The sequence below is a fragment of the Pseudophryne corroboree genome, chromosome 1, assembly GCF_028390025.1.
Source record: "Pseudophryne corroboree isolate aPseCor3 chromosome 1, aPseCor3.hap2, whole genome shotgun sequence".
Classification (NCBI taxonomy): Eukaryota; Metazoa; Chordata; class Amphibia; order Anura; family Myobatrachidae; genus Pseudophryne; species Pseudophryne corroboree.
Window position 1 is genome coordinate 165241082 of NC_086444.1, and position 26726 is coordinate 165267807.

Consider the following 26726-nt stretch of genomic DNA (forward strand, 5'->3'; position numbering starts at 1 on the left):
CTGGGAGCCTTCCTAGCAGCGGAGCTGTGTAGGAAAATGGCGCTGTGTGCTGAGGAGAATAGGCCCCGCCCCCTTTTCGGCGGGCTTCTTCTCCCGTTTTTCTGACAACCTGGCAGGGGTTAAATACATCCATATAGCCCCAGGGGCTATATGTGATGTATTTTTAGCCAGCATAGGTACTTTCATTGCTGCCCAGGGCGCCCCCCCAAGCGCCCTGCACCCTCAGTGACCGTTGGTGTGAAGTGTGCTGAGAGCAATGGCGCACAGCTGCAGTGCTGTGCGCTACCTCATGAAGACTGAGAAGTCTTCAGCCGCCGATTTCTGGACCTCTTCTCTCTTCAGCATCTGCAAGGGGGTCGGCGGCGCGGCTCCGGTGACCCATCCAGGCTGTACCTGTGATCGTCCCTCTGGAGCTAGTGTCCAGTAGCCTAAGAAGCCAATCCATCCTGCACGCAGGTGAGTTCACTTCTTCTCCCCTAAGTCCCTCGTTGCAGTGAGCCTGTTGCCAGCAGGACTCACTGAAAATAAAAAACCTAACAAAACTTTTACTCTAAGCAGCTCTTTAGGAGAGCCACCTAGATTGCACCCTTCTCGGCCGGGCACAAAAACCTAACTGAGGCTTGGAGGAGGGTCATAGGGGGAGGAGCCAGTGCACACCACCTGATCCTAAAGCTTTTACTTTTGTGCCCTGTCTCCTGCGGAGCCGCTATTCCCCATGGTCCTGACGGAGTCCCCAGCATCCACTTAGGACGTCAGAGAAAACACGGGTAAATGCACGGGGGCGCGCATTTACCCGTGTTTTTTGCTAGTGGAAACGGCTCCATCAGGAAAAACCCGGATCAAGTGTCCCGGGAATCCTACCAGGGTAGCTACCTGGGTAGGACACGAGAATGATCTGGGTTAGGTGTAGTGTAAACGGAAGCCGTGTCGATGCGACACGGCTTACGTTTACACTGTAAGGAAGGGCGGCACTGGGAGATCATGTGATCTTCCCAGCGCCGCCCCTGCCGCATCACCAGCAGCGTCATCAACCCGGCAATATGCCGGGATGGTGACTGCTGGTGGGAAAGGGGCCGATGCAGGTCGCAGCCGGGTAGCACCCGTGTGAGGCACCTGGCTGCGACCCGTATCGTAGATGGAAAATGGGTATAAGACATGATCAGGAACAGCGCGCTCTGGAAACTAATCTTACAGAAAAATAGCCCTGTGAACTAATGCATACATCTTAAACCATGTTCAACATATCAGGCCTCTCATCTATATATCTAAATGCGGAAGCCCTCACTCACTCACTGACTCATCAGTAGTTCTCTTACTTCCCGATACGTTAGGAAGATGAAATGTAACATAGGTATTCTGCAGAAGGGAAATACGAAAACTATGTAATCAGGATTGTAATAAACATCCCCTAAGGGGATGAAAAGGTGGTTGACATAATGACATCATTACCGATGCGTGGCTTGCGTTGCGTGAACGATAATGCCCAAACGGACAATCGGATCAAAATTTGGATTGCGCCCCCAGTGGATAGAATTTAATAAACTACAAAAACGGTCACTTTTTACCATATCTGCTACGGGTGCTCCTCGGGTAACGCCAAGAACCATGGAATAATATTTACTTACATTAAGATGTCTCAAATGTACATCTCTATAGATTAATCACATTTTAAACACTCATTTATATTTACAACTGTGAAAATCAGAAACTCCCGTGTGAAGAATGGGTAGAACAGCTAGTACTACATGTACCTCAATAGATGCCACTTTATAGATACAAATGATGAAATGAATTTGTTGATTACCTCTGCTTGCTTATAGCCTGTGGCCTGTGCAAATTCAACCTGCAAAAGTAAACAATAGATAAATATGTGAAAATGTACCAACTACAGACTAAGGGGAGAATCCAATTAGGTGCCAGCAGCTCGCACCCGCGAGTAAGTGCAGCAGTTATGTCGCAGGACTTTGCAGCCCTAAGAATGTGCAAAGTCGACAACAGAAGAGTCTGCAAGGGGTGAGAGTTTGGATGCCCTTGTCGGCATTTATATGCCTTCGCAATGGCAAATCGCACCCCGACCCCCAATTCCCCCCACGTGCGAGCTGCTTGCACCTGATTGGGTTTCCCCAATATCTAAAAAGGCTACACACAGGGTTGTAAAATGACATCTTAGATAACTAACAGAGAAAGTCATCCTGTGGGTCAGCAGAACGTGTCCCTGGGAATGTGGAAGATGTACAGCACAAAGCTATCCAGCATCATTACATGTTATGTCCACTAAGCTATGCTTCTTTCCTATCCTGCAGAGGAACCTCACAATGAACCTTGTATGGTCTATATATGAAGGGTCATTCCTGCGATAGATTCATATAGGATTTACAGACCTACAGTAAGTGCTACTCAGAGGAGTAATAAGTGATCAGAGTCTCACAATCTCTGCACTTCCCTATGGATCCCTATTAATTCCTTGTATCAAAACTGAATTACCATGCTTCCAAACACAGAAAAAAAGACATCGGAAACTGTATTAGAAACAGATGTAGTTGATTATATATAATTGCTATAGAAAACATTCATGCAGCTGAAATACGGCAATGTCATTCACGTTTATAAAGCAGACCAATAAGTTAGTAATCCTGGTCCTTAAATCAGTATCGGCTCTGTTACCCTTCTTGTCAGTAGGTAACTGCTGCCCTATGCACTATGAACCACAAGCTGTTTCTGAATCCAAATGGTATTGGCTTTGAAGGTAAATTCATATATTGTGCCATTTAGCCAGTGTGGTTACTTAGCACCACCTAGTGGTCAAAGGAGTATAAATCAACAAGTACTCAGAGCTGCAGATGTTAACATATATGTAGCTTTATGCAAATATAACCAATTAATACTGTAATATTTCATGAAGGATAACTATCTTTATTAATATTGAACTGGACAAATGTAGATTATCACTAGTGGCGTGTTTTCTAGTGTTTCATTTGGATTGTTTTTGTGGGGTTGCAGGCTCCCATCCATGCTGCTGTGATACCTGGATACTTAGGGGGATATCAATTAGTCGTAATTTACTGTGGCTAATTGTCCCACTGGGGGCTACCTAACTAGCCTTGATAAGTCGGCACGAGACGCGGGTTATCAGTGATTTTGTTTTACCTGCCTCAGGTAGGTGAAACCAAATCCCCGGAAACAGACCCGTTTTCATTCGAAAATGCGGCTGTTTCTACCAAAAAAACACACAGGCTTCACTGAACCTGTGTGTTTTCGGGATGAAATCTATTTTTTACAGGCGATCTCAATTGGATAACCTGTAAAAAAATATTGGCGAAACACTGGAAAAAAGTGCGAACCCGATGTTGTTTCACCTCTATTTGTATACGCCCCTCAGTGCCTTAGGAACTTTGGGGCAGATGTATTAACCTGGAGAAGGCATAAGGAAGTGATAAACCATTGATATGTGCAAGGTGATAAAGGCGGCAGCAGCCAATCAGATCGTAACTGTTAATTTACATATTGGAGCTGATTGGCTGCTGCCTTTATCACCTTGCACATATCACTGGTTTATCACTTCCTTATGCCTTCTCCAGGTTAATATATCTGCCCCTTTATTAGCACTAATAATATATAACATGTACACACTAAGAAATGTAATGAAGCCTCCTGTTACCTTTTCTTCAGGAAAAGACATGTCCACATAACTCTCTGCTGGTGAAGTATAGAGATCAGCATTACACGGATCCCCCTCTCTGACATCAGGAGACACATCTGAGAAAGACCAAGCAAACATATTCATACAGTGCCAAAATAATCCAGATTATTGCATCTGACCACCCAGCAACCTGGGTTTTTGTGCAGTGTGAAAGGGGCCAGGGGTATTTCGACCCTGGAATAAAGCTGGGTTTTACCAGAGTTGAAGTGCACTGTGAACGGGTGCAGGGTCGATGCAACTGTTCACTGTATAGAAAATCCGGTGCTTGGAGATCACCAACCCGGCAATAAGCTAAGTAGGGGCGCCAGTCTGAAAGGGGTTTCAAGCGGGTCACAGACGGGAAGGAACAGTGTACAGGTCCCGGGTGTAACCCGCTATTTGTAGTGTGAAAGGGGTATTACATACAGTATAGTTCACGATCAATGCACCAACACAAGTGAGGCTAATCTATATAAATGAGTATTAATGAGTATAATAATAAATTATTAAATAACACAAGGTTTGATGCCATCACTTCTAGCTTGTGAATTAATAATTTCAGTGTTCACTTGGAATAACTGACACTTTAGTCATTTATTACTCATATTAGAGGTCTCCATCGAGGAACCTGAACTGTGTAAAAATGAAGGGATTAAATCATGATGTTGACATTTACAGTATTAACATACATAATGTCGATAGTTATGCCGACATTGTTGAAATGTCGTCATTGAACATAACTGCAGAATGTCGACATGTGAAATATCAACATTCTGCACGGACCGGCAACATAGGGTTAGGATTAGGTTACGGGAGGGGAGGGTCACGCACTAGGGGAGGATTACAGTTACTGTAGGCTTTGAGAGGGGAGGTTAGGGTTAGGCTGTGAAAAGGGAAATTAGGGTCAGTCACAAGGGGAGGATTAGGGCTATGCTTCAGTAGGAGAGGTTAGGGTTAGACTGCAGAAGTGAAGATTAGGGTCAGGCACAAGGGGAGGATTAGGGCTAGGCTTCAGTAGGAGAGGTTAGGGTTAGACTGCAGAAGTGAAGATTAGGGTCAGACACAAGGGGAGGATTAGGGCTAGGCTTCAGTAGGAGAGGTTAGGGTTAGACTGCAGAAGTGAAGATTAGGGTCAGACACAAGGGGAGGATTAGGGCTAGGCTTCAGTAGGAGAGGAAAGGGTTAGACTGCAGAAGTGAAGATTAGGGTCAGACACAAGGGGAGGATTAGGGCTAGGCTTCAGTAGGAGAGGTTAGGGTTAGACTGCAGAAGTGAAGATTAGGGTCAGGCACAAGGGGAGGATTAGGGCTAGGCTTCAGGAGCGAATATTAGAGTCAGGCACTAGGGGGAATATTAGGGTTAAGATTTGCGTGGGGATAGTAGGGTCAGGTACTAGGTGGAGGATTAGGGTTAGGCTTTGAAAGGGAAGGTTAGGGTTAGGCTGCAGGAGGATTAGTTTTAGGTACTAGGGGTGGATTAGGGTTAGACAGGAGCTTGTCAGCACATGGAACTCCTTGTTTGAATATGATTTTACAGCAGTTGTTGGATGAGTGCATTGGAACGCAGATACTTACAGTCGCAGTCCAACTCATCAACCTCTTCAAATGGATTTGTGCTGGAACAGCTCTTAGATCTGCTGGGTGGCTCACAGTCATCTGGTGACCATACTGAAGTCTCCATTTGTGATGTTAAAACAGCATAAAGGCTTTCGGCTTTTCAAAATTGAGAATGGTAAAATATTAATTTATGCATCCTATATAATAAAAGGCTATCACTGCTACTCAATTCTATGGGGGGAATTTAAGTGTTTTGTGTGCCGATGACCACTAAATGGCGCCTGATGGAGCAATTAAAGTGTTGCTCTGTTCGGGCTCGCACAGACACCGGCGCTGACATTACTGTTATATTGTTCCGTCATTTTGACAGGTTGGTAACTAGTATTATATAAATAGATAACGCCAAATAATTTTTGTCTTCATTGAGTATTATGAGAGTTGGTGAAAAACAACATGTGCTTGGAAAGACCAACCTTCTTTCAGTGCGGCCACCAGCAATGATGCCGCCTGCGGGATCTCTCCAGAGTCTGCCTTAATGAGAAGCTGGGGTTCTAGGTGCATATCTTTCCCCCCACACAGAGCTGCAAGTTCTGCAAAGTTCTGGAGCTTTTCTTCCAAACAGCTACAAATCTGCTGGTCATGGTAGCTCAAAGCTTCTACAATAGATAAGGCACAGTTTCCAGTCATGAACACTCTGTTGCTGTCTTCTGCTGTTTATTACATTACATATATAGGATTTTAGACCCAGTAATTAGAATTTCTTATCACAGCAATTCCCTGAGTGTACTGAAAATCACCTGCAGGTACATGGTTTATGAAAGGAGCCCATCCTGCGATGTGTAAAGTGTAATGGCCGCAAATGCTATAATTTCACTTCTACTTTGGGAGCCTGCGCTGCTCTGAGCATGCTTGGTCTGCAGACCACCATGTGTGGCGCCCATTGCCGGGAAGAAATCTGAAGGAACAGCAGCACAACAACATTTGAAGACGGCATTAAGCTGCTGGGGCCAAACTGTGGAATGTTGGTAAATTTGACAGCTTTGCAGTCACCATAGCAACCAACGGGGCAGCTGCTGTTGGAAATGGAGGGAAGGAAGCAGATATTGATCCTTAATATTTGTGGGTATCCCCGAAAATTAGCGTTTTTGGGGGATATGCTGCAAATATTCAATGATAAATAGGCCCCTGTAAGTGTTATCTACAGATGTGTCCTTAGACATCTAGCCTTAATACGCTATGCACTGTGAGAGGGTGGTCTTCAGTTTGCCGGCTGTTGGGATCCTGGCGCACAGTATACCGGCGCCGGAATCCCGACACCCGGCATACCGACACCTTTTCTCCCTCTTGGGGGTCCACGACACCCCTGGAGGGAGAATAGATAGCGTGCCCGCAGCGTGGCGAGCGCAGCGAGCCTGCAAAGGGCTCATTTGCATTCTTCCAGCTGTCGGTATGCCGGCGGTCGGGATTCCGGCACCGGTATGCTGGCCACCGGCATACCATACTACACCCCTGTGAGATGCCTGGCGTGAGTGAGCTGGCAGTTACAGGAAAACACTGTAACGTAGCATTTTGCATGCAGATACAGCCGCAGTAGCACACAGTATAGGCATGCTGCATATCATTTTAATCAACAGGGTCATCTTACAGTCACATAGTGATGAAAATAAGAAGTATTTTCGGTGACAAAATGCACAAAAAGACGCCCGGCGTTAGTAAACGCTCTCACGACTAGGCGCGACTAGAAGGGCTGTTTAACGTGACTGCAGCAATGATGTAGGAGGACACATCTGTCTAGCTCCTAACGTCACCAATACTGTATACAGCAGACTTCCACCAGTGCCGTCTCCCACCCTACACATACAAGCTGATTCTGGGGACAAAATAAAAACGGAAGACAACAGATCTGGTCCAGGGGGCATGAGCACTGTGGGATCTAACCAGGTCTCCAGGAAATGTCCAAATGACATAGTAATCAGAGTGCACATAGGGGGAGATGTATCAAGCTTCCTAAAGAGTTGACCATAGCCACCAATCTGCCTGTAGCCAGACTTTCTATAAAATGATAGATGCCAGTTGGTGGCTATGGGCAACTTGTATTAAGCCTTCTAGAAACTTGCAAGTAGACATCTCCTCCATAGTCACTAGATATTACATAGAATGGTGTAAAAAAAAAAATCTGCTCAAGTAACTTTTTCTCTGTACTATTTGCTGAAAACTTTCACTAAACCCATCATTACACTAAATAAAACAGCAGCTTTGTTATTTGCATATGTAGCAATATTTCTTATGTGCAAAGCTGGAAACATCAGTTATGAGAAGCTGCAGCTTTGTGCCGCAACCATTATAGGAAGAGAGCACGGCTACAAGAAACCACTATACACGCAACATCACAGCGCTGCTAAATGGTTTGTGTCTAAGCTGGGGACCCATGTAGTGTCCTGTCACTGCAAAACCTTCAAAAAGACTGTTCCCACTAGAATGACGATCAGAAGCACCCAGATTTGGAACCCCAATTGGGCTAATGGCCCACAATTGACCCCCTCTGCATTATGAACAACAGGTAGAGGCTACTGCAAGTTTGGAAGCGAAACACTTCTAGCCAAAATGGAAACAGGGACTTGGGTCCAGAAGCCGAACAGAGGTATGAACAGTAAGCGTGTCCTGCTCATTCACTATTAAGGAGCAATAGGACTCGTCTTTGCACACCTTGATATTTATGGGCTTTTGCTACTTGCGCTTCAGCAACCCGCTTATCGTCATCCGATTCACAGGTCTTTCCTTCTTCCTCTTCTGGACAACTAGAACATTTAAGGTAAAATAGAAGAAGTGTAAGCCAACTAGAATAGAAAGAAATCAACCTGCAATCCCTCCCTGATGACATAAGTATCCCCCTCTATTACTGTGTATTTAAAAAGGAGGACCGGAATGTCAAGCTACTTGGAGGTGTACAAATACAAAACAAATTACATATACCAGAAGAGCCAACACGCTCCTCCCTCTCCAGCTTTAAAGAATGCACAGCAAATATGGGTTCTCTCCTTCCTTACCCTAAATGAATGCGAAATAGCAAAAAGGAGACCAAGAGAGGTAAAAAAAAAAAAGATAAAGGCTGTATTCAATATGTTATAGTATCAGATAATATGTAATATTGTGGCAGATGTAAAGAGAAGTGATAAAGCAGTGATAAAAAAAGTGATAAGTGGAAGGTGATAATGCACCAGCCAATCAGCTCCTGTCATTTTTCAAACCGTAATGATTGGCTGGTGCATTATCACCTTCTACTTATCGCTGTTTTATCACTTCTCCAGGCTTAATACATCTGCCCCATTATCAGAAATTACCTGCTATTGCTAGAAGGGGTTTGTATCAAATTACTACAGAGGAAGATTTTCACCCCCCTACTCCCCGCTAATCTTATTCACATTGTCATTCACATGCCGAGAAGGCACCTACACTATACTTACATTATACTGATCAGTGATACGTTGCCAGTGACACATGTCTCACCAACTGCTCACGTCGTGCCAAGCAAGAAAAGCACCAACTTATAGGGTCATTAGGAATGATGTTGTTACCTCTGTACAGCGTCCTGTATCTGCCTCATCCAGGAGTTGCGTTCTTCTTTGGAAGTAGTGTGAATTTCATACATTTCAGGCCCAGCAGATGATGCACTTATTAAAAACATCCCACGTTCCTCATTGGCCACTTCCCGCACTATCAGCTTTTGGAGAGGAATAACCGGTGGTTTCTGATCCTAAATAAACAGTTAAGAGAACATTAAAATGGCCATACTCATGTAGAAGATGACAGAGCAGCCAGAAGTAAATATTCCAAAGACACCCTTACACTGCTAGAACGGACAGATATGGGAACACAGTCATCATAGCAGTTACACTATTAGTGTCCCTGTACTTTTATAACAAGTGCTAACAAATAGTTAAACTGTAACTATTCACATTAATCATTTTCAAGGGCATACATACTGTAGCTCACCTTTCCATCCGTCAGTCTTCGGTTTCATTCCTGTATTTTGGTAATATGTTTTCCTATCACTACAATAACCAGACCAGCCTATATTGGGGAATTTGTCTTCAAGACATGTTCCAATTACAAAGTTACTTGCTTTTTTAGATTTTCTCCCGAATAAGAACCAGCCATTTAGGGGCTGTTGTACAGATTGACGCAATGGCGGATATACAATTGTTTGAAAAGTCGGTTGGGTGTCTATTATATAGGAAAAAACAGACACCTAACTGACTTTTCAAACAATTGAATACTCCCCATTGTACGCCAAAAACGCAGAAATAAAATTTGCCCCAGAAAAGCTGCATTTTGCACAGCTTATAGACTGGTTAATGCTACAATGAAACAGTCACACGTGCATCTGGTTTACAGCTGGATATGGGCCTTGACAGTGTAAGTAGTAAATAAGAAATGTATAATGCACAATTTGTATACAATATACTTTGGGGCATATTTAACAACAAGCGATAATCTTGTTATCACTCTTTACGAATGATAAATAGTGCTCCAGCCAATCAGCTCATGTTATGTGTTTGAAATATGACAGGAGCTGATTGGCTGGAAAGTATCACTCATTGTTAATTTTGTCCATTTGTCTTAATAATATTATATATATATATATATATATATATATATATATATATATATATATACACACACACATATATATACATATATATATACACACACATACGGACTACGAGAAAAGGATTTACCGGCAGGTAAATAAAATCTTATTTTTGTGACTTTAGTATTTATTACAGGCAAGTGGAGGCCACAGACACTACTGAGCCTCATTTTGACTTGTTTTAAGGACATTACATCAAAGTTGGATCAGCCTGTAGTGTGTTTTTCCACTTTAATTTTGAGGGTGACTCCAAATCCAGACCTCCATGGGTTAATAAATTTGATTTCCATTGATAATTTTTGTGTGATTTTGTTGTCAGCACATTCAACTATGTAAAGAACAAAGTATTTAATAAGAATATTTTATTCATTCAGATCTAGGATGTGTTATTTTAGTGTTCCCTTTATTTTTTTGAGCAGTATATATATATATATATATATATATATATATATATATATATATATATGTGATCTGTGTCTGGATAGTGTGATTAATATATACTAAAGTCACAAAAATAGGATTTTATTTACCTGCCGGTAAATCCTTTTCTCGTAGTCCGTAGAGGATGCTGGGGTCCACATTAGTACCAAGGGAGGGAAACAAATAGTTTCTGGAAGAAAATGGATAAGGCCAAAATCTGGCATTTTAAGGAGCCCAAACGTAGGCCCACATCCACACCTGACTGTAGAAAAAGGAGAAAACGTCCCAGTTGAGATTCCACTGCAGGAAATTTCCTGTTTTCAAACCAAGAGACATATTTCCCAAACACGCAGGTAATGTTTAGACGTTACCCCTTTTCTGGCTTGGATCAGGGTTGAAATAACCCTGTCCAGGATCCCTTTCCCGGATAGAATTTGATGCTCAACCTCCATGCCGTCAAACGTAGCCATGTTAAGTCTTGAAAGACGAACGGCCCCTGTTGTAGAAGATCCTCGCAAAGAGGCAGAGGCCACAGGTCCTCTAGAAGCATCTCCAGTAGATTCACGTACCAGGCCCTTCTTGGCCAGTCCAGAGCAATGAGAATTGCTTGAACCTTTTCCCTTTTATTCTTTTGAGAATTCTTGGGATCAATGGAAGAGGTGGAAACACGTAAACCATCTCGTAGACCCATGGAGTCACCAGAGCGTCCACCGCCACTGCTTGTGGATCCCTCGACCTGGAACAATACAGATTGAGCTTCTTGTTGAGACGAGAGGTCATCATGTCTATTTGTGGAATTCCCCACCAGCGTGTCAAGGACTCGAACACCTGCGGGTGAAGGCCCCACTCTCCTAGTTGGAAGTCGTGTCTGCTGAAGAAGTCCGCCTCCAGTTGTCTACTCCCAGAATGAAGATTGCAGACAGTGCAACCACGTGTCTTTCTGCCCAGAGGAGAATCCTGGTTACCTCTGACATTGCTGCTCTGCTCTTCGTTACGCCCTGTCGGTTGATGTACGTTACTGCCGTCACATTGTCCGACTGAACTTGAATGGCGTGATCTTGAAGAAGATGCGATGCCTGTAGAAGGGCGTTGTATATGGCCCTTAGCTCCAGAACGTTGATCGGAAGAATGGTTTCCTGACTTGACCATTTTCCTTGGAACTGTTCCCCCTGGGTGACTGCTTACCAACCTCTGAGGCTTGCGTCTGTGGTTAGCAGAATCCAATTTTGAATCCCGAACCTTCAACCCTCTGACAGGTGAGAAGTCTGAAGCCACCACAAAAGATAAATCCTGCCTTTTGGCGACAGACGTATCCTCTGGTGCATGTAAAGATGCGATCCGGTTGTACAACAGATCCAGCTGGAAGGGCCTTGCACGAAACCTTCCGTACTGCAGAGATTTGTAAAAGGCTACCACCTTCCCCAGAAGGTGAATGCATAGATGCACCGATATCCGGGCTGGTTCTAGAACATCCCGCACCAACGCTTGGATTACCAATGCCTTTTCCAACGGAAGGAATACCTTCTCTTCCTCCGTATCCAGTATCATCCCCAGGAACGGAAGCCTCCGTGTTGGTCCCAGGTGGGATTTTGGTAGGTTCAGAATCCACTCCTGATCCTGGAGTGGTCGGGTTGAGAGGGCAATGATGTCCAACAACCTCTCCCTGTGGATGGTGCTTTTATCAGCAGGTCGTCCTGGTACGGTATTATGTTCACTCCTTGCATGCGGAGGAGAAACATCATCTCTGCCATTACCTTGGTGAACACCCTCGGTGCCGTGGAGAGGCCAAATGGTAGGGCCTGGAACTGGTAGTGACAGTCGTGTAGTGCAAACCGTAGAGAAGTCTGATGAGGCGGCCAAATCGGGATATAAAAGGTACGCATCCTTGACGTCCAGAGACACCAGAAATTCCCCCTTCTCCAGACCTGAGATCACCGCCCTCAGAGACAGCATCTTGAATTTGAACACCCTTAAGTAGGGGTTCAGTGACTTGAGGTTTAAAATTGGCCTTACCGAACATTCTGGTTTCGGTACCACAAACCGGTTGGGGTAATAATCTTTGTTCTGTAGCTGAAGTGGATCTGGGACAATGACCCAAGTTTGTACCAGTTTCTGAATTGCTGCCTGCAAAGTCATGCCTGCTTCTGGAGAAGCTGGTAAGCCTGATTTGAAGAATCTGGGAGGTGGGAGTTCTTGAAACTCCAGTCTGTATCCCTGCGCAATAAGGTTTTTGACCCAGTGATCCTGGCATGATGTTGCCCAAATGTGACTGAAATAACGTAACCGGGCTCCCACCTGCCTGTCTTCCAGGCAGTGCGTCCACCGTCATGCTGAAGGCTTTGAGGAAGCAGAACCGGAGGTCTGTTCCTGAGAACCTGCAGCTGCTGGTTTTCTGGGTTTACCTCTGCTGCCTTTAAAGGCTGTAGAAGAATCTTTGGATTTGCCTTTAAATTTCACTGTCCGAAAGGACTGCAGAGTTGGAGTAGAGTAGGTTTTCCTAGCTGGGGGTGCTGCGGAAGTAAGGTATGTAGACTTACCCGCCGTAGCCTTGGATATCCACGTATCCAGTTCATCTCCAAAAAGGGCCTCACCTGTGAATGGTAGGCTTTCCACGCCTTTCCTGGAATCCGCATCTGCAGTCCACTGGCGTAGCCTCAAGCCCCTGCATGCTGACACTGCCATAGCAGTGGTGCGTGCGTTGAGCAAACCAATTTCCTTTATGTCCTTCACCATAAAGTTAGCAGAGTCCTGAATATGCTGTAGGAGTAAAATGATCTCCCCCCCCCGGGTAAGGAATCTAACCCGCCAATTAGATTACCTGACCATTTAGCAATGGCCCTAGTGATCCATGCTCAAGCAATAGTGGGTCTCTGGGCCACCCCAGCAGCAGTGTATAAGGATATGAGAGTGGTCTCAATCTTGCGGTCAGCCATGTCCTTTAAGGATGCTGCCCCAGGAACAGGTAAGACTATCTTATGTGACATCCTAGATACCAATGCGTCCACAATCGGCGGGTTTTCCCATTTCTTTTTATCCTCCAAAGGAAAGGGAAAGGATGTAATTAACCTTTTAGGGATCTGAAACTTCTTGTAAGTATTATCCCATGTTTCCTCAAACAGGGCATTCAATTCCTTTGATGCTGGAAAAGTAGCGGAGGATTTCTTTTTTACATTAAAATAAGATTCCTCCTCTACCTCCGCCACCTTCTCAGGAATGTGCAGGACATCCCTAATAGCTTCTATCAGGGCCTGTATTCCTTGTGACAGGACCACATCTCCCCCACTCGCATCCACTTCACCCTTCTCTGTGTCTGACGTATCATCATCAGTATCAGCCTGCACGAGCTGGGTCAGAGTACGCTTTTGTGGGCAAATGGCAGGGGTCTGAGACGCTGGTGTGGGAACTGAATCTCTATTCATGAGGTCATCCATAGACTGTCGTAAGTATTGAGTCTCTTTCTCAGTATGGGCTAATTTAGTAGAAATATTAGATATCATCCCCTTAATGGAATCTAACCATGGGGGTTCTGACCCACTAGCCTGAGAATGTGTACTATTCTGGGTACATGGTAGTGAGTCTCCCGGGGAGGACAGATACTCTGCTGTGCAGGAAACACAGTCCCTGGACATGGCAACGGGAAGGGACACACACACACAGAAGGTGAAAACACAGTGTAACCCACACAGAGCCCGCAGGGAGACACAGAAAATGGAGCCAGCCACACCGCACACTTTAAGGCAAGTAAACTCAGCTGGATCGCCACACTAAGTCCCTTAAGAGGGCTTAGTATTCTACAACACTTCCCCCCTTTTAATACCTCCTGGTACCGCTTAGGAGACGTGGAGTCTTTGTGGAGGAGCTGCGCTTCCCTGTTATGTGTAAGCTGCAGAGGGAAAATGGCGCTGGTGAGCTGCTGAATCCGCTCATAGTGAAGCCCCGCCCTCGTAATGGCGAACGGCTTTATGGCTTTTTTTTATACTGGCCTGAGGTTTGTGGTATGCGTACTAGAGGGTTAGAAACCTTGTGAAGCTATTTGCCAGTGTGGGTATTCATTGCACAGCGGGACACACTCCCCGCATGTCCTCCTGAGCCCCGGAGCGCAGCCTGCATGTCAGCGCTGCGCTCCTACCCTTGTGCCTCCATTACCGCCAGCAACCCGCTAACCGTGACGCCGGCGTTCTATTCAGCACTCCTCTTTCTTCTGGCTCTGTTAGGGGTGGCGGCGTGCTGCGGGAGGGTACGCTCGCCGTGGTGGGGCTTGCGAATGACTCCCTCAGGAGCTCAGTGTCCTGTCAGCGGAGAAACAGGACCATTAACTCTTTAGGAAGTTGGGCCGTTCTCCCCCCTAAGTCCCACGAAGCAGGCATGCTGGTGCCAACCAGACCTACCTGAAAATAACAAACAGAAAAATAAATGCAGAAAACTCTTCAGGAGCTTCCCTAAGCGTGACCGGCTCCTCCGGGCACATTTTCTAAACTGAGTCTGGTAGGAGGGGCATAGATGGAGGAGCCAGCGCACACTATTGATTTCTTATGCCCAAGGCTCCAAGTGGACCCGTCTATACCCCATGGTTCTAATGTGGACCCCAGTATCTTCTAGGACGTAAGAGAAAGTACAATTAAATTCAGAAATACAACATCTAAGCATTATGTTCAAATGAATAGAAACGTCTATTTTCTTCACCTTTAAAACAAAACAAAAAAATAGTTAATCTCTCCTGCCACAGGCTGATTGCAAATATTAATTTCAGAAAGCAGATACACCGCTGCAGCCACACTAATAATTTATATATTACTGGGAGGTATTAAAACTCATTCAGAAGGGTCTGCTCATCAGTCTCATCAGTGTGCCTGACCAATGCCCATTCAGCCCTATGCGACAAGCAGCCAACTCCAGACTGCACGCAAGTACTGTACGTTAAGATCCTTATGCTGTACAGTGCACATGATGAATACACTGTTGGCTATAAATCACATGATGCATTCAGAATTGCGTGCCTAAATCTAATGCTCTGTGTAAATGGTATCCTCCATTAGTATATGATACTGTATAGCTACATTGCCAGCTAAGATCTGAAAGGTGTTTATTACAGTTTAGTATTTCAGGGGAACATGTACTAAGCAGTGATAAAAGTGGAGAAGTGAGCCAGTGGAGAAGTTGCCCCTGGCAACCAATCAGCTGCTCTGAATACTTTGATAGTATGAAAATTATAAAATGTTACGTCAATGCTGATTGGTTGCCATGTGCAACTTCTCCACTGGCTCACTTCTCCACTTTTAGCACTGCTTAGTACATCTCCGCCTTAAGCCCATAATGTTATTTTTTCCATCTATATAGTTATTGAATTCAATTCTATTGAACTACTGTTTATTGTCACTGCAATGTACAGAAGTGCACAATTATCATGAGAGGGCATCAACTGTAAGTGAAATCTTAAAATCCGATATTAAGTTTCAGTAGGTAAATAAATGACTGCAAACCCAGTTAGAGACACAGTCCTGCTGCTGTGCTAGAACTCTCGGCAAACCTGGGTTCAGTACAATATTTGTAGCTGGCAGTACACCCTCTTTTCACACGCTGGCTCTAACCAGATCATCACTTTCATTTACAGGAATAGTTTCTTCCAAGACATACAAGGTATAAACTTACCACAGCAGCAAATATATACTTTTGATCTTTTTCTTGAAGAAACAGCAACACGTCCGTTAACAGAAGAGCTTGTATATCTTAAAGGGAGGAACAAAAAGTTAGTTTTCTTTATTGCACTGTATAAAGTTTTTCTCTAGATCCAACCTTTATGCCTGGCAACATTTCTTTTTAAACACATATAAATTTAAGTGGGAATGTGAATCATGTAGACAGGAGTCAAGCGTTCCTTAGCAGTTTTTCTGTTCAAGTGGAAACACACCCAACAAAAACAGTACAAAACGTAGGTTGTACTTTTAGTTTCTCAGCCAATATGGCCTTTACAGTATGAGATCCAACTCGACGCGTTTCACTTTTATGTCATTCCTGCAGGAGCCAGAATCATTCATCAGAACTTAAGGCTTTCCGTTCCAGAACACAAATGACACAAAGCCTAAAATACATTTAGCATCCAACAGTACAAATTACTGCAATGGAAAGTGGAAAATAACATGCGCAGATGACTGAAAAAAAAAAAAAATCAAAGGTTGTTATTGTTTGAATCGCATAAAACCTAGAAACATAGAATTTGACGGCACATAAGAACCACTTGGCCCATCTCGTCTAGTCCCTTTTTTTTTACCATTTTTTTTTTTAACTCAAACCTTATTTGATCTTTATTTCTTAGTGAGGATATCATTATGTCTATCATATGCATGTTTAAATTGCTCTACTGTCTTAGCCTCTTCCACCTCTGATGGGAGGCTATTCCACTTGTCCACTACCCTTTCTGTGAAATCATTTTTCCTCAAAATTTCCCCTGAACCTCCCTCCCTCCAATCTCAGTGCATGTCCTCGTCAGGGCCGGTTCTTGCCCTTGTGGCACCCCGGACAAAAGTTAGGGGTGTGGCTTAATGTGGGGGCGTGGTCAGTCACGCCCCCATTTGTAGCGCCGCTGAAAGGAAATTAAAAAAAACAAACAAAGTATACTTACTATACCCCGCTCCTGATTCCAGACCTGCAGACCTCCCCCCGGCGCCACTCTTCTCCTCGGATCTATGGGAGAGACGTCAGTCATGACGTCTCCCCCATAGCACAGCATAGGTACTAGAGGTCAATTATGACCCCTAGCGTCTGTGCTACAATGCTGTGCGGTGCGCGATGACGTCATCGCGCACCGCACAGCAAAGGTCCTCTCCATGAAGGGAAACTAGACGCTTAACCGTCTGATTCCCTTCACAGCGGGGGGGGGGGACGGGGGACCAGCGCCACGAAGGGAAACTAGACGCGTAGCGTCTGGTTCCCTTCTCACAGCGGGGGGAGGCACAGCGCGGGGGCACTGCTGGGGGGCACTCTGCACAGTGGCGGATCTTGCCATGGTGCTGCGCCCTCCGGAAGACGGCGCCCCGGGCAAAAGTCCTGCTTGCCCGTGGCAAGATCCGCCACTGGTCCTCGTGTCCTATTGTTTCTCTTCATTTGGAGACTTTGTTAAAACCTTTGATATATTTGAAAGTTTCTATCATGTCCCCCCTTTCCCTTCTCTGCTCCAAACTATACATATTGAGATTTCTTAGTCTTTCTGGGTATGTTTTGTGATGTAGGACATGCACCATTTTAGTTGCCCTTCTTTGTACAATCTCTAATGTATTAATATCCTTGTGAAGATATGGCCTTCAGAATTGAACACAGTATTCTAGATGAGGCCGTACCAGTGACCTATATAGTGGCATTATTACTTCTTTCTTTCTGCTGCTGATTCCTCTCCCAATGCAGCCAAGCATCTGACCAGCCTTCCTCATTGCTTTGTTATATTGCTTACCTGCCTTTAAGTCACCTGAAATAGTGACTCCTAGATCCCTTTCCTCCTCAGTAGTTTCCAGTATAGTGCCATTAATACTATATTTAGCCTTAGGATTTTTGAGACCTAAGTGCATGATTTTTTTTTTTTTTTTTGGGGGGGGGGGGGGGGAGGGGGCATTAAACTGTAATTGCCACACACTCTTGACCATTCCTCTAGTCTACCTAGATCCTCAAACATTTGTTTTACTCCACCTGGTGTGTCTACCCTGTTGTATACCTTTGTATCATCTGTTTCAAGGCATACTTGATTTTGCAAATGGCGTTAAATGGAAACAATAAAGATATTAAAAGGCACTGGTCCAAGTAGAGATCGATGGGGTACTCCACTGGTAACATTTCCCTCCTGTGAATGCACTCCATTTACCACAACACTCTGTTTTCTATCCAGCAACCAAGATCTTATCCATTCAATAATCCTAGTATTCAATCCAAAACTTTCAAGTTTATTTAGCAGTCTGCGATGTGGAACAGTGTCAAAAGCCTTACTAAAGTCTAGATAAGCTATATCCACAGCTAGATACGCTATACCCACAGCTCCACCTAGTGTCTCTTGATCGATACCAGAATTTCACAGACGCTCCCAACAGGACACCACGGTTGACACAGTTGTTTTCAAACCTAATCCGAAGCATACAGTATGATCCAAAAGAAATATAAGTAGCTAGTATAGTAATATACTCTATATTGTCCAAAGGATTGAGGGGCTAATTCATACATTTCATATATGGACACTGGACCTATTAAGTCACAGCTGTCCAATGGATTTTTAATTGTGCCTGCACTAAAAGGAGGAAAGAGGAGGCTCACCTCTGTCAAGACAAAGCACTCCCATGTGAGTGCAGACATATTTCACCCTCCCCCACCATCTATGGAAGATCTATTGTCTTCCATAGTGCCGGGCAATATTGTCTGGTGATCGATAAACAATAGCTGCTAAGGGGGCCACATAATTTGAAAGAGGAGACTCCTCTCTTTTATATGTGGGTGATCCCACATTTACAGATGTAATTATGGTCATGAGTGCCCACCCAAACGTGCAGAAAATGTCTGTTTCCCTTATAACAGGATAACGGCTACTAGTGGAGAACATACTGTACATTAAAAGCGGGGACTCCCCACTTTCAAATATGGACAACCACTGGGTTGCAGATTTCATAATGGGGGGGTGATAGGGAACATAGGGGGACATGTACTAAGCAGTGATAAAAGTGGAGAAGTGAGCCAGTGGAGAAGCTGCCCATGGCAACCAATCAGCTGCTCTGTATACTTTTAAAGTATGCAAATTATAACTGTTACGTCAATGCTGATTGGTTGCCATGGGCAACTTCTCCACTGGCTCACTTCTCCACTTATCACTGTTTAGTACATGTCCCCCATAGTGCCCTCTCCAAATATATGTAAAACATAAGTTTTCTGTAATGTGGGGCAACACTGCCTAGTGATCACAAACAGGGGTGTATCTAGGGGTCCAGGCGCCCCTGGCAAAGTAAGGGACTGGCGCCCTCCATATTTGAAATAGGGACGGTGCATGTGCAAAAAAGGGACATGATCTTGTGGGAAAGGGACATGGCCATACAATAGTCCCCTAATCCAAATTATGCTACACAGTAGTAACCCTTTTACACATTATGTCCACACAGTAGCAGTTCCCTTTACACATTATGTCCACACAGTAATTCTTATAACACTGAGTAGACATCAGCAGTGTCTGGCCTGGCCGAGGAAGCAATGCCACCCAAGGCTAGGTAGTATAATCAAATAGTAGTGCAAAGAAGTGCAGTGCAGCGCACTACACAGTAGTGCAAGTAAAAAAAACAAAGTCTTAGTGGTACTGTGTGCGTGCGCGCCTTCAGTGCGTGCGCACCAAAAAATGGGTGTGGTCACATGGGGCGTGGTCAATGAAAATGGGGGCGTGATACACATATGACCCCAATACTGTAGTGCCAGATACACACATGCCCCCACAGTGCCAGATACACACATGCCCCCACAGTGCCAGATATCCCCCACGGTGCTAGATATGCCCCCACAGTGAAGGATACACATATGTCCTCACAGTGCCAGATACACATATGACCCGCAGTGCCAGATATGCCCCCACAGTGTCAGATACACACATGCCCCCACAGTGCCAGATATGCCCCGACACTGCCAGATACACATGCCTCCACGGTGCCAGATATGAACTCATAGTGCCAAATATGCCCCCACAGTGCCAGATACACATATGCCCCCACAGTGCCAGATAAGCCCCCACAGTCATATAGTCATAGTCCCCACCCCCTCCCAGCACATAGCCATAGTCCCCTCCCAGTAAATAGCCATAGCCCCCACCTCCCCAAGTAATAGCTGTAGCCTCCCAGCACATAGCCGTAGTCTCCACCTCTCCCAACACAGTCATACAGTAGTCCCCACCCCCCTCCCATCACATAACAATAGTTCCCTGCCAGCATAGATAGCGATAGTCCCCCTTCCTGCACATAGCCCCTCACCTCCCCAAGCACATAGCCATAGTCCCTATCCCCCTCCCAGCACATAGCTGTAGCCCGCCCTTAGCACATAGTAGTCTCCCCTACTCCCAGCACATACATAGCCTCCCCACACAGCACATAGCCCTAGTCCTCACCCCACAACATCCCAGCAGATAGCCGTAGTGTCTGGCAATACCTGCTGTGCTGAGCTGCCTGGGATGGAGGGTGGAGGATCGCTCAGCAGGCAGGTGCTGGCGCCAGTGTCCGGCACCGCACCAAACTACGTGAAGAAACTGAAAATAAGATTGTACTCACCGGTAAATCTATTTCTCGTAGTCCGTATTGGATGCTGGGAACTCCGTAAGGACCATGGGGAATAGACGGGCTCCGCAGGAGACTGGGCACTCTAAGAAAGAATTAGATCTACTGGTGTGCACTGGCTCCTCCCTCTATGCCCCTCCTCCAGACCTCAGTTAGGGAAACTGTGCCCGGAAGAGCTGACACAATAAGGAAAGGATTTGGAATCCTGGGTAAGACTCATACCAGCCACACCAATCACACCGTACAACTCGTGATACTATACCCAGTTAACAGTATGAATAACAACTGAGCCTCAGGAACAGATGGCTCATAACAATAACCCTTTAGTTAGGCAATAACTATATACAAGTATTGCAGACAATCCGCACTTGGGATGGGCGCCCAGCATCCACTACGGACTACGAGAAATAGATTTACCGGTGAGTAAAATCTTATTTTCTCTGACGTCCTAGTGGATGCTGGGAACTCCGTAAGGACCATGGGGATTATACCAAAGCTCCCAAACGGGCGGGAGAGTGCGGATGACTCTGCAGCACCGAATGAGCAAACTCAAGGTCCTCCTCAGCCAGGGTATCAAACTTGTAGAATTTTGCAAACGTGTTTGATCCCGACCAGGTAGCAGCTCGGCAAAGTTGTAAAGCCGAGACCCCTCGGGCAGCCGCCCAAGAAGAGCCCACCTTCCTCGTGGAATGGGCTTTGACTGATTTAGGATGCGGCAGTCCAGCCGCAGAATGTGCAAGTTGAATCGTGGAGCAGATCCAGCGAGCAATAGTCTGCATAGAAGCAGGAGCACCCAACTTGTTGGGTGCATGCAGGATAAACAGCGAGTCAGTCTTTCTGACTCTAGCCGTCCTGGAAACATAGATTTTCAGGGCCCGGACTACGTCCAGCAACTTGGAAGCCTCCAAGTCCTGAGTAGCCGCCGGCACCACAATAGGTTGGTTCAAGTGAAACGCTGATACCACCTTAGGAAGGAATTGGGGACGCGTCCTCAATTCTGCTCTGTCCATATGGAAGATCAGATAGGGGCTTTTACAGGACAAAGCCGCCAATTCTGACACTCGCCTAGCCGAAGCCAAGGCCAAAAGCATGACCACTTTCCACATGAGATATTTTAATTCCACGGTCTGAAGTGGCTCAAACCAATGTGATTTTAGGAAATCCAACACCACGTTGAGATCCCAAGGTGCCACTGGGGGCACAAAAGGGGGGCTGAATATGCAGCACTCCCTTAACAAACGTCTGAACTTCAGGCAGTGAAGCCAGTTCTTTTTGAAAGAAAATAGACAGGGCCGAAATGTGGACTTTAATGGATCCCAATTTTAGGCCCATAGTCACTCCTGACTGTAGGAAGTGCAGAAATCGACCCAGCTGAAATTCTTCTGTGGGGGCCTTCATAGCCTCACACCAAGCAACATATTTTCGCCATATGCGGTGATAATGCTTTGCTGTCACCTCTTTCCTAGCCTTTATCAGCGTAGGAATGACTTCAACCAGAATGCCCTTTTCCATCAGGATCCGGCGTTCAACCGCCATGCCGTCAAACGCAGCCGCGGTAAGTCTTGGAACAGACAGGGCCCCTGCTGTAGCAGGTCCTGTCTGAGAGGCAGAGGCCAAGGGTCCTCTGAGATCATTTCTTGCAGTTCCGGGTACCAAGTCCTTCTTGGCCAATCCGGAACGATGAGTATAGTTCTTACTCCTCTTTTTCTTATTATCCTCAGCACCTTTGGTATGAGAGGAAGAGGAGGGAACACATAAACCGACCGGTACACCCACGGTGTCACTAGAGCGTCCACAGCTATCGCCTGAGGGTCCCTTGACCTGGCGCAATATCTTTTTAGCTTTTTGTTTAGGCGGGACGCCATCATGTCCACCTGTGGCCGTTCCCAACGGTTTACAATCAGTTGGAAGACTTCTGGATGAAGTCCCCACTCTCCCGGGTGGAGGTCGTGCCTGCTGAGGAAGTCTGCTTCCCAGTTGTCCACTCCCGGAATGAACAATGCTGACAGTGCTATCACGTGATTTTCCGCCCATCGGAGAATCCTTGTGGCTTCTGCCATCGCCATCCTGCTTCTTGTGCCGCCCTGTCGGTTTACATGGGCGACCGCCGTGATGTTGTCTGACTGAATCAGCACCGGCTGGTTTTGAAGCAGGGGTCTTGCCTTACTTAGTGCATTGTAAATGGCCCTTAGTTCCAGAATATTTATGTGTAGGGAAGCCTCCTGACTCGACCATTGTCCTTGGAAGTTTCTTCCCTGCGTGACTGCCCCCCAACCTCGGAGGCTTGCATCCGTGGTCACCAGTACCCAGTCCTGTATGCCGAATCTGCGGCCCTCGAGAAGATGAGCACTCTGCAGCCACCACAGCAGAGACACCCTGGCCCTCGGGGACAGGGTGATCAGCCGATGCATCTGAAGATGCGATCCGGACCACTTGTCTAACAGATCCCACTGAAAGATCCTTGCATGGAACCTGCCGAATGGAATTGCCTCGTAAGAAGCTACCATCTTTCCCAGGACTCGCGTGCAGTGATGCACAGACACCTGTTTTGGTTTCAGGAGGTCTCTGACCAGAGATGACAACTCCTTGGCCTTCTCCTCCGGGAGAAACACCTTCTTCTGTTCTGTGTCCAGAATCATACCCAGGAACAGCAGACGCGTCGTAGGAACCAGCTGCGACTTTGGAATATTCAGAATCCAGCCGTGCTGTTGTAGCACTTCCTGAGATAGTGCTACTCCGACCAACAACTGCTCCCTGGACCTCGCCTTTATAAGGAGATCGTCCAAGTATGGGATAATGATAACTCCCTTCTTTCGAAGGAGTATCATAATTTCGGCCATTACCTTGGTAAATACCCTCGGTGCCGTGGACAGACCAAACAGCAATGTCTGGAATTGGTAATGGCAGTCTTGTACCACAAACCGGAGGTACACCTGGTGAGGTGGGTAAATGGGGACATGCAGGTACGCATGTTGATGTCCAGTGATACCATGTAATCCCCTTCTTCCAGGCTTGCAATAACCACCCTGAGCGATTCCATTTTGAACTTGAACCTTCTTATATAAGTGTTCAAGGATTTTAAATTTAGAATGGGTCTCACCGAACAGTCTGGTTTCGGTACCACAAACATTGTGGAATAATAACCCCGTCCCTGTTGAAGGAGGGGAACTTTTATTATCACCTGCTGGAGGAACAGCTTGTGAATTGCCGCCAGCACCACCTCCCTCTCCGGGGGAGTAGCTGGCAAGGCTGATTTGAGGTAACGGCGAGGGGGAGACGTCTCGAATTCCAGCTTGTATCCCTGAGATACCACTTGTAGAACCCAGGGATCCACCTGTGAGCGAACCCACCGGTCGCTGAAGTTCCGGAGACGGGCCCCCACCGCACCTGGCTCCACCAGTGGAGCCCCAGCGTCATGCGGTGGATTTAGTGGAAGCAGGGGAGGATTTCTGTTCTTGGGAACTGGCTGTATGGTGCAGCTTTTTCCCTCTACCCCTGCCTCTGGGCAGAAAGGACGCGCCTTTAACCCGCTTGCCTTTCTGGGGCCGAAAGGACTGTACCTGATAATACGGTGCTTTCTTTGGCTGTGAGGGAACCTGGGGTAAAAATGTCGACTTCCCAGCTGTCGCTGTGGAAACGAGGTCCGAGAGACCATCCCCAAACAATTCCTCACCCTTGTAAGGCAAAACCTCCATGTGCCTTTTAGAATCCGCATCACCTGTCCACTGCCGAGTCCATAATACTCTCCTGGCAGAAATTGACATTGCATTTATTCTAGATGCCAGCCGGCAAATATCCCTCTGTGCATCTCTCATGTATAATACTACGTCTTTAATATGCTCTATGGTTAGCAATATAGTGTCCCTGTCAAGGGAATCAATATTATCAGACAGGGAATCAGACCACGCTGCTGCAGCACTGCACATCCATGCTGAAGAAATAGCAGGTCTCAGTATAGTACCTGAGTGTGTATATACAGACTTCAGGATAGCCTCCTGCTTTCTATCCGCAGGCTCCTTTAAGGCGGCCGTATCCTGAGACGGTAGTGCCACCTTTTTTGATAAGCGTGTGAGCGCTTTATCCACCCTTGGGGATGTCTCCCAACGTACCCTGTCCTCTGGCGGGAAAGGGTACGCCATTAGTAACTTTTTAGAAATCACTAATTTTTTATCGGGGGAAGCCCACGCTTCTTCACACACTTCATTTAACTCATCTGAAGGGGGAAAAACCACTGGTTGCTTTTTCTCCCCAAACATAATACCCTTTTTAGTGGTACCTGGGTTAATGTCAGAAATGTGCAACACATTTTTCATTGCCGTAATCATGCAACGGATAGCCTTAGTGGAATGTACATTAGTCTCGTCGTCATCGACACTGGAGTCAGACTCCGTGTCGACATCTGTGTCTGCCATCTGAGGTAGCGGGCGATTTTGAGCCCCTGATGGCCTTTGAGACGCCTGGGCAGGCACTGGCTGAGCCGACTGTCGCACAGCTGTTATGTCATCAAACCTTTTATGTAAGGAATTGACACTGTCGGTTAAAACCTTCCACAAATCCATCCACTCAGGTGTCGACCCCGCAGGGGGTGACATCACATTTATCGGCACCTGCTCCGCCTCCACATAAGCCTCCTCATCAAACATGTCGACACAGCCGTACCGACACACCGCACACACACAGGGAATGCTCTGACTGAGGACAGGACCCCACCAAGTCCTTTGGGGAGACAGAGAGAGAGTATGCCAGCACACACCACAGCGCTATATAACACAGGGATTTACACTACACAAAGTGATTTTCCCTATAGCAGCTATAATACACAGTATTGCGCCTAAATTTAGTGCCCCCCCTCTCTTTTTTACCCTATTGAGCCTGGAAACTGCAGGGGAGAGCCTGGGGAGCTGTCTTCCAGCGGAACTGTGAAGAGAAAATGGCGCCAGTGTGCTGAGGGAGATAGCCCCGCCCCTTTCACGGCGGACTTCTCCCGCTCTTTTTTTAATATTATGGCAGGGGATTTTTACACATATATAGTTTATTAGACTATATTATGTATTTTTTGCCATTTTTAAAGGTAATCTAATTGCAGCCCAGGGCGCCCCCCCCCCCCCCAGCGCCCTGCACCCATCAGTGACCGGAGTATGTGGTGTGCATGGGGAGCAATGGCGCACAGCTGCAGTGCTGTGCGCTACCTTAATGAAGACCGGAGTCTTCAGCCGCCGATTTTCTCCTCGGAATCTTCCGTCTTCTGGCTCTGCAAGGGGGACGGCGGCGCGGCTCCGGGACCGGACGACAGAGGCTGGGCCTGTGTTCGATCCCTCTGGAGCTAATGGTGTCCAGTAGCCTAGAAGCCCAAGCTAGCTGCAAGCAGGTAGGTTCGCTTCTCTCCCCTAAGTCCCTCGTAGCAGTGAGTCTGTTGCCAGCAGATCTCACTGAAAATAAAAAACCTAACAAATACTTTCTCTACTAGGAGCTCAGGAGAGCCCCTAGTGTGCAACCAGCTCGAGCCGGGCACAGATTCTAACTGAGTTCTGGAGGAGGGGCATAGAGGGAGGAGCCAGTGCACACCAGTAGATCTAATTCTTTCTTAGAGTGCCCAGTCTCCTGCGGAGCCCGTCTATTCCCCATGGTCCTTACGGAGTTCCCAGCATCCACTAGGACGTCAGAGAAAATAAAATAAGAATTTACTTACCGATAATTCTATTTCTCGGAGTCCGTAGTGGATGCTGGGGTTCCTGAAAGGACCATGGGGAATAGCGGCTCCGCAGGAGACAGGGCACAAAAAGTAAAGCTTTAGGATCAGGTGGTGTGCACTGGCTCCTCCCCCTATGACCCTCCTCCAAGCCAGTTAGGTACTGTGCCCGGACGAGCGTACACAATAAGGGAGGAATTTTGAATCCCGGGTAAGACTCATACCAGCCACACCAATCACACCGTACAACTTGTGATCTAAACCCAGTTAACAGTATGATAACAGCGGAGCCTCTGAAAGATGGCTCACAACAATAATAACCCGATTTTTGTAACTATGTACAAGTATTGCAGATAATCCGCACTTGGGATGGGTGCCCAGCATCCACTACGGACTCCGAGAAATAGAATTATCGGTAAGTAAATTCTTATTTTCTCTATCGTCCTAGTGGATG

At 46.3% G+C, this 26726-nt stretch overlaps 1 protein-coding gene across 4 annotated transcripts in view; it reads right to left on the minus strand.

The window, feature by feature from the left end:
* ARHGEF28 (Rho guanine nucleotide exchange factor 28) overlaps window positions 1-26726 on the minus strand; it is a 418990-nt gene that overhangs the window by 56226 nt on the left and 336038 nt on the right. For all 4 annotated transcript variants that reach the window (XM_063963865.1, XM_063963868.1, XM_063963866.1 and 1 more), the window contains 7 exons: window positions 15956-16032; window positions 8811-8989; window positions 7942-8033; window positions 5709-5891; window positions 5254-5391; window positions 3659-3756; window positions 1805-1843 (listed from right to left, as the gene is read on the minus strand). In XM_063963865.1, the coding sequence (XP_063819935.1) occupies window positions 1805-1843; window positions 3659-3756; window positions 5254-5391; window positions 5709-5891; window positions 7942-8033; window positions 8811-8989; window positions 15956-16032 (806 nt within the window). The remainder of the gene's footprint in view (window positions 1-1804; window positions 1844-3658; window positions 3757-5253; window positions 5392-5708; window positions 5892-7941; window positions 8034-8810; window positions 8990-15955; window positions 16033-26726) is intronic.